This window comes from Sardina pilchardus, chromosome 17, assembly GCF_963854185.1.
Source record: "Sardina pilchardus chromosome 17, fSarPil1.1, whole genome shotgun sequence".
NCBI classification, from domain to species: Eukaryota; Metazoa; Chordata; class Actinopteri; order Clupeiformes; family Clupeidae; genus Sardina; species Sardina pilchardus.
In genome coordinates, this window is record NC_085010.1 from 8846039 (window position 1) to 8854009 (window position 7971).

Sequence of the window (7971 nt, forward strand, 5' to 3'; positions counted from 1 at the left end):
AATTTGCAGTGGCGACAACTTAAAAAAATAAGTCAACATTCTGCATTCAGATTTTTGAGTAAACTGAACTTTTGTATCAAAACTCAGATTCTTGAGTTTACACTAAGCTAAACCACAAGTTAACCAAACACATCAAATAAAGCTACTACAATGGATTTTTAAGTTCCTTGAACTTAATATTCTAATTTGGTGTAATGTCAAAATGCATTTTCCTAGTCATTGCAAACGGAGGTTTGTATGGCTTATAAATTTGTGTTGTATTTAGTGCTCATCTGAGCCAAGATGCTAATATTCTCAATGTTTTGCATTTGCTGAATGAATCTTACTTTCAAATTACACTTAAAGTTATTTACATGTCAGCTTGTACACCAACACAACGAAGTCATTATTTTTTGTCCACGTCCATTGTTTTATTAACAAACCATTGAAAGTTTTCATTTTCAATATTCTTAAAGTGAAAGAATGACGTGTTTACATTATGTTAGTACATAATATACAAAATATGCAGTCAAAAACACATAATTAAAAGGGGGGGGGGGGGGGGGGGGGGGGACAGAGACCATTTGAAAAGTATGAAAAGTACCACAAATATAACTTAAAGGTTCCTCTGCTGGTTTGTAACAGATGTTAGCAAATTATGTATGAAAAGGTATTGATTGTACAGCTGAAAAACACACCAACTCTCAAACATTTTTGTCAAATGTAGTAAAACAAAACAAAAAAGTAATTCAGACAGACCACTTGAAACACAAAATAATCAAAGTAGGCAACCACTAAGAGCCCTTGGAATGTTCTGCTGTTTTTTAACATCCGCAGTAGATTTTAGATGAATAACTAAATTATTATTTTCGAAGGTTTTTGCAAATGCAGTCAATGCAGTACCATAAACTCTGCTTATGTCCATTGGGTTGTAACACTCAAAGCAAATTTTACATGTGGCTGTCAAACAGGTATTGCAGCAAAACTGAACATAATTCTAATGTCAACACATCTTTAAACTTCCTTTAAAACTTTCTTTGAAACATCTCTAAAATGTACCATTACATATTGCATCGGCATGTTGTTTACTGCAAGAGCTTATTTTTGAATGACTGAACTCTTGCTGAGCAATCATCACCAAGTCCAAGGAAAACTTTCTGAATCACCTCACACGTGTATTTCAACTCTTTTGGGTACTGGAAATTGAGTGCGTACAAGAGGCCAAAAAAAAGTGCAAATGCATTTGGCAAATCACAGATGTTGTGCATTACCACAATCTCCTCTAGTATGATGGCATGATCTTCAACATGTGGTAAGGAAGCAGAGGCCCCTACATCATCTTCAACCACAGTCATGATGGCCATCTTCACATCTTTGGTGTAGCCTTCTTCAGGATCAGTGTTCTGTGAAGCACCAAAACAAACAAAAAATGATTTCTCACATAAGAGCACATATCAATGTGTAGCTAATGAGGTGTCCCATTAACGTACTTACCAAGCATGTTCTTAAAATCTTCTCTGCTCCATGGTCTCTCAGAAACAAAGGAAGGCCTCTGAGTGCCACGGTTCTTCTGTGCATGGAAATGTCTGATGTCTGAAAAAAGCGAACAAAATAAAAGCAATTTATTCCTTAAGAATTTCCATTTCCACAAAACACTAATTTACAGTACAGCCGTAGATTTATGCAATATACTACATTTAGGTCATGTCTTTCTTATCACCTGCTTATCCAATGAGTCCAGAAGTGTCTGCATCTCTTCACCAAAATATGCTCTTCTTCTTCTAAACATCTGAAGGAGTTTGGGGGTGTGTCTCTCAACAGCATCCAGGAATGTTCTCTTGAGGTAAACCATTGTTATTCTCTGAAATTCACAGTTCACCTGTAGAAAAAGTGATAAAGGGTTTGTAAAGGCTATGAGAAAGCAAGTGAACCAAATAATGCATTAGTGAGATTATGAGAGAGACTGAAATAGGAAATCAGAGTGTGTCACCAAAGAAGCAAGTTGGAGAAAAGGTTTTGGAAGAAAAAAGTAGACAGAGTAAGAGTTAACACCAACCTGATGCTCCAGGAAGAGAGCTGGCCATCTGTTTTTCACCAAGTTAACATGGGGTTCCTGTTCAACTATTTCTTTCCTTCGCAAGGAAAATGTGCGATCCATAGCTCCACTGACAAAAGTCATGTTAGGATTCCTTTTTTCCATCTCAATTGTCAATGAATGTCGATCCTTTTCCAAGGCATCTTCACTCTGTCCAGCGGGGTGGTCAGGAAGGAAATTAACCTCGGCTCTTCTTGGTTTTTTTAAACTGGGTCTACCTTCACTGTTTCCCCTCCTTTCATTCACCTTAACTTCTTCGCAGCCTGCATTGCGTAGCTTCTGACGGTAGTTTCCAACCTTGAATCCAATACTCATTCCCCATCCATTCCACCCATTTCCACTTCCTGGTTCACGAAGACAGGGATGTTTTTGGACAAGAGCCATTGCTGCAGACTCTATGTCTTTTCTGATTGGATATGCAGTAACTTCGAACATAGCTTGCACAATTTTATCTAGTATTTCACATTTGATGTCTCTAGTAACGTCAAACAGAATGTTCTTCTCTTTGTAGACATCATTTCCTTTTCGGAGGCGCAATTCGACATCATAGGAGAAGTTTGGTATTGGAAAAGGAGATGGCAATGAAGAACACTGCCTGGATATACGTTGGGATGTGCCAGGAGAGCCACAAGAACTTGGAGGTGATGCTGTATCTAGTGAGGACAGTGACGCATCTGATCCATCAGGGTCAGGGTTTGCCTCATAGGATCCATCAGGGTCGGGGTTTGCCTCATAGATCACTTTCAGGGTAGCTCTCTCAGGTGGTAGCTCTGAAATATCTGTTAAATTGCAGAGTTCATTTCCAAACTCTGGGTCCTCATATTGAAGAATGAATCCCTCTTTCAGCTGCAGTTGTTCTTGCAGAAGTTGTTCTAATCTTTGCAATGAGCTGGGGACATCTGGCATACTTATTCTTTTAATGTTGTTTGGAGATACTATGACACGCAGCAACATTTTCTAAAATTCAGCAGAACAAAAAGAATTGCATAGATTACTTGAATGACCTTGACATATTGAAAGACATATTTGAAGTCCTTGACATATTGAAAACAAAAAACACTGCAGGCTTCAGTGCTCATGAATCAAAAATGCATTACATCATATGAGTGCTCACAAACCAACTCAGTGCAATAGAAATTTCTTCGGTGACACTAGAAGCTTTCCCCTGACAGAGTAGGCTATCAAAGGATAAAAATCATTTAAGTCATCAAATGTCAAGATCTCCGTCTCAGCATAACTTGTCTCATCCAACTCATACGATCTAAGATGTTCTATATACCAAGATGGGAGCTTTAAGCAAAGGAACCCTAGGTCTTCTGCAACAAGAATTCTATGTATTTTGTAGAATTCTGGAAGGTCACCACACTGACCTGCGGAAATGATCATGCCCTCTCTGTATCTAATTCCATCCACTTGAACATCAGAGGACAAAGACAAAGACTCAAGGTGGGAAAACCTTCTCTCCAAAGCCCTTTTCCATGATGCATCTAAAGATGCAGCCTGAACAACATTCACACTCTCAACATGGATACGGTGGCTGAGTAGATCTGAATCAAGGTGATATGCAACCATTAATTGGTGTTTGGATGCAAGGGTGACTAGCACATTCTTGAAGTTTTTAGTATCATGGACAACCTTTTTGAAAAAACTGTGTTTAGCCTCAAAACGCATCGTCCATAATTCAACCAAGGGACCAAAACATCTAATAAGATGTGCATAGTGCTGCAAATAATGATGTTTGGGCCGTAAACGCAGTTCAGAAAAAGTCCCAAGTAGCAAGCTACGATGATCTGCTATTTTAGTTTCCAAATAATCCAATGAGCGCTCAGAGAATTTTGTGCTGACGACAATTTCAGTAATATCTTTGAGATCCATGAGAATTTCCCATGCTGGTTCATTTTCTGGCACAAACTCACCAATCATAAGAGGCAATAACCTTAGCAAAGACCAGTTTTCATGGCCATTACCCCAGGCCGTACCTCTCACAAAGCTCAATTTTGGTATTTTGTGTGGCCTGTTGTCTTTGTCATAGTACTTGTACGGGAATGACATAATAGAGTGGTTAAGATCATCAAAGGAGATGAATTTCTTCCTTATAAGTTCTTTGAGACATAGGGTCAACTCTACAGGAACAATCCCCTCAAAGAGATCATGCAGGATATCAGGAGGAAAGCCTGTGATAGGGTGGAAATAGGTCAAATGTTTGCTTAAAGCACATTCACCTTTGACACCACAAATGGCGTTGTTGCCCGGAAGACTTCTCACAAGTAAATCGTGCTGCTCAGGAGTCCTCAATGGAAAATGACAGGGAGCTTCTTCCAGAGTGTCTCGACTGATCAGACAGAACCTGCAGAAATTGGCAACAGAAAAACTTTCTTGAAAGCCAGCCAATCCATGTGCTCCCAAATTATCAGCACAAACGCAATAAATCGTTCCTTTCACATTGTGACGTTTTGCCTCAACATATAGCCCTTCCTTTTCTAAGACCGAAATGTCTCTCAACAATGGGGCTAGGAATCTGTCAAATCCAAACTGCTTCACATCATCAGCCTTGCCAAGAGCAGCCAACTGAATGGCAGACAAAGACGAACGAAACTTTGCTGGTAAGTTCAATGGTACCCAATATACTGCGGTGATTTTGTGTTTTTTTCTAGAAGTCCCCAATGGATTGCAAACTTCAAAATCGTCAATATAAAGGGCTAAAACAAAGCTAGACTCTTCCTCTCCAAACAGTTTATTGGATTGGAAGTATTGCCCATCTCTGAATGACTGAATAAAACCAGTCAATGTCTCTCCAGTGAAATTAATGTTTCGAACAACATCCTGGCAACGAAGAAGGCGCTCGAGCATTTGCAAAACTGGAACATATACAAAAGACTTCTTTGCAACTCTATCATACAGATACTCTACTGGTTGTACTACCGGAAAGTTTCCATCGTAGTATCTGTTCCTGCGGTAATCAGTGGCAAGAGGTCCCTTTGCTTTAGTACTCTCATACAAGGGGTTGGCTCTAAGAACGGCTTCTGTTATTTCCTGAACAACAGCGTCATCAACTTCGAGACTGTGTGTAGAGAGTACCTCTCTCACATTTTGATGTGCATGCGATCTTGACACATCAACAATGTCATTCAACTTCTCAATTACTGTCTGTGTAGCATGTCTTGAAATATGTAAAACTGTCTGCATACAAAGAAAAAGTGAAGCAAGTTTATGCTGTAGAGTAAGTGCATCTACTCTCTCGTCACAAGTAACTGCTGATGTAGAGGGAATTTGGTCATCACAGGCTCTCTCTCCATCTGATTCCTGGTCTACAAGACCAGTTTCTGTCTCCACAAAATCAGTTACAACTGAAGTCCTTAAGTCTTTCACAGTGTGGTGTTTATGAGACCTACTTCTGTGACTACTGAAAGTAGATACCAAATTACTTTTGAAATTACAATTTACAAATGGGCATCTAACTGTCTGGCGACTCCTTAAATGTAATCCTAAATGACTAAAGACCTGCTTTTCATTGCACACATCCCTGAAATCACACAACTCACATGTAAATGTTGAATTCTGTGAATGTTTAGGGGATTTTGTATGGGACTTGGAGAGGTGACACCTTAACGAACCTGATGTTTTAAAAGAGCAGACGCAGTCCTGGAAAAAACAGGGCCAACGGGCTCCTTCCCGGCTGTGGTGTATCCTGTGGTGTTTCAGAAGAGTCTCTGCGTCGTGGTGTGAAAAAGAACAGAACTTGCACTGCATCACGCTGCTTCACTAAGTTAAGAAGAAATGTAAAACAGAAATGTTAGAACAACAAATATTGCTGATGGACAAAATACTATTATTTATGTTAAGAATATAATGTATGAAACTGCCATATAATCTCTAACATCACATGTTTACACTAGCTCTTATGGTTATATGCTATTTAATGTAAAACAAGAACAACCAAACTTCCTTTTAACACAATATTTTTCCAAGTATTAACTTTCACAAATGTCATAGCACACAAATTCAACAAAGACTTCCGTCAAAAAAAAAAAAAGCCTCAAGAAACAAATTGGCTGGCACACGTGGTGATAAATGTTCACCAAGCATCAAGTTCGTCTGCCAAAACGCACGTTTCAATAGCTTAACACTTATTTTTATCCTTAGAATACTCAACTACTACACCGTAGTCGGCGCTTTATAATTTTATTTTATTTTTACCTCATCCCTTACTGCCACATTCTGCTAACCCACGCTTCCTCCTCTAAACTAACCAGCATGTTGTCAATGGCAGACACTGAACAATGTCAGTTAACGAAGAAGTTTGTTAGAGAGGCAACATGTTGAGATAACGTTTAACACGTTGTATGTCTATATCTGGGTTCGTTATTTGAACTGGCACGGTCAATTTTAGCAAAGCACACTTGCTTGCTAACTAGTTCTACAGGTTAGGCGATCGTTAGCAAATATCATCACTAACAGATAACGTTCGTTTGCTTAATTCTGTACTGTACCTCAAAACAATTCTTGTCAGCTAAAACACACCACAAAAGCTATGCACAATCACAACATACGTTAACTTCGTCGATTACCAGTGTCTTGCAAGGGGAAAAAATCACATGCCCGCCCGTAGTAAAATCTACATATATTTACTTTAGTCTACTTTGAGCCAGTAACATTATTAGCTAGCTAATGTTCGTTAGCTGTTGAACAACGTTAGCTGGCTAGCTAGCTAGCCAAAAGTCCAGCGGGACACGAGTTTTTTAGGCTAGTCTCGCGCTATTAATTTTAAATACGGCCTTAGACTAAATGCAGATAGTAAAAGTTATTACAGACATAGAACTAGGGTTATCTTACACATGAGCATGAACCTTGTCGTCTGTGTGTGTATGTCTTAACTTACCTGAGACATTTATTGCCTCGCTTCTAGTGGTGGAATCCATCAGAGCATGCGTGTTCTTCTTTCAAAAAAGTTGGCTGAACTTCGCCAGCGATTAATCCATACTAACTTACGTTTTGTATTTCTCCAAACTCGCCAACTCAAGTTCTGCTAATGTTGATCAAATTCAGGCTTATAACACAAGATTGCAAGTTAAGACAACTATCATCTGAAAGATTGTTCTTTCTTAATCAGTTATTCAAGTTACTGCCACTATTTCCCAAGTTGGATTTTTTACAGTGTGCAAAGTCATAATATCCCCTCTTATCTCTAAATGCATCACACAGAGATGTACACGGGGGACAGTACGGCAACACAGTGAAACAACAGCAGTCATCTCATTTGTGGAAGAACACATAGCAGAAACATCAGGACATAAAGCAGGAATGTACAAATGAATATACGTATCAAAAATGTCTGAGTCCAAAACTCTTAAAATGTACACATCAGGCTGAAAATGGTTAGAAAGAAAATGCTGGTTGTGAGTAAGTTATTTTTGTATGTATTTATATTTGTATATATTTATTTAGTATCTTTTAGGCTGTGCAGGCATTGATTACACTTTGACATGCTCACTTAGTTTATGTGGATGTGTGTGTCTGTGTGTGTGTGTGTGTGTGTGTGTGTGCGTGTGCGTGTGTGTGTTTGTCTGCCTTTGTGTGTGTGTGTTTGTGTGTTTGTGTGTGTGTGTGTGTGTGTGTGTGTGTGTGTGTGTGTGTGTGTGTGTGTGTGTGTGATTAGTGTTCAACATCCTCTCTGCTGAAGATGGAAAGATAGATAAAAAGAATGACAGGAAGGTGATTAGCATAGAGGGGGTGGATGAACGGATGAAATAAAAAGAGAGAAAGAAATGAACGACTAAGCAAATGAACGAGTGCAGTGATGAAAAAACATTAAAAAAACAGCTTGAGTGTGCTGATGACTACACTAACTACAATCGTCACGTCAAGTCAAGGTCATTTATATAGCGCGTTTCATGCAC

At 39.0% G+C, this 7971-nt stretch overlaps 1 protein-coding gene across 1 annotated transcript; it reads right to left on the minus strand.

The window, feature by feature from the left end:
• Positions 1 to 613: 613 nt before the first annotated feature.
• On the minus strand, positions 614 to 2201 carry LOC134062656 (uncharacterized). The gene is made up of 4 exons (XM_062518745.1): positions 2036 to 2201; positions 1700 to 1858; positions 1474 to 1572; positions 614 to 1382 (listed from the first exon to the last, which is right to left on the minus strand). Exons 1-4 carry the CDS (start codon positions 2177 to 2179, stop codon positions 1065 to 1067), a joined length of 720 nt encoding a protein of 239 aa, XP_062374729.1. The 5' UTR covers positions 2180 to 2201; the 3' UTR covers positions 614 to 1064.
• Positions 2202 to 7971: the final 5770 nt, after the last annotated feature.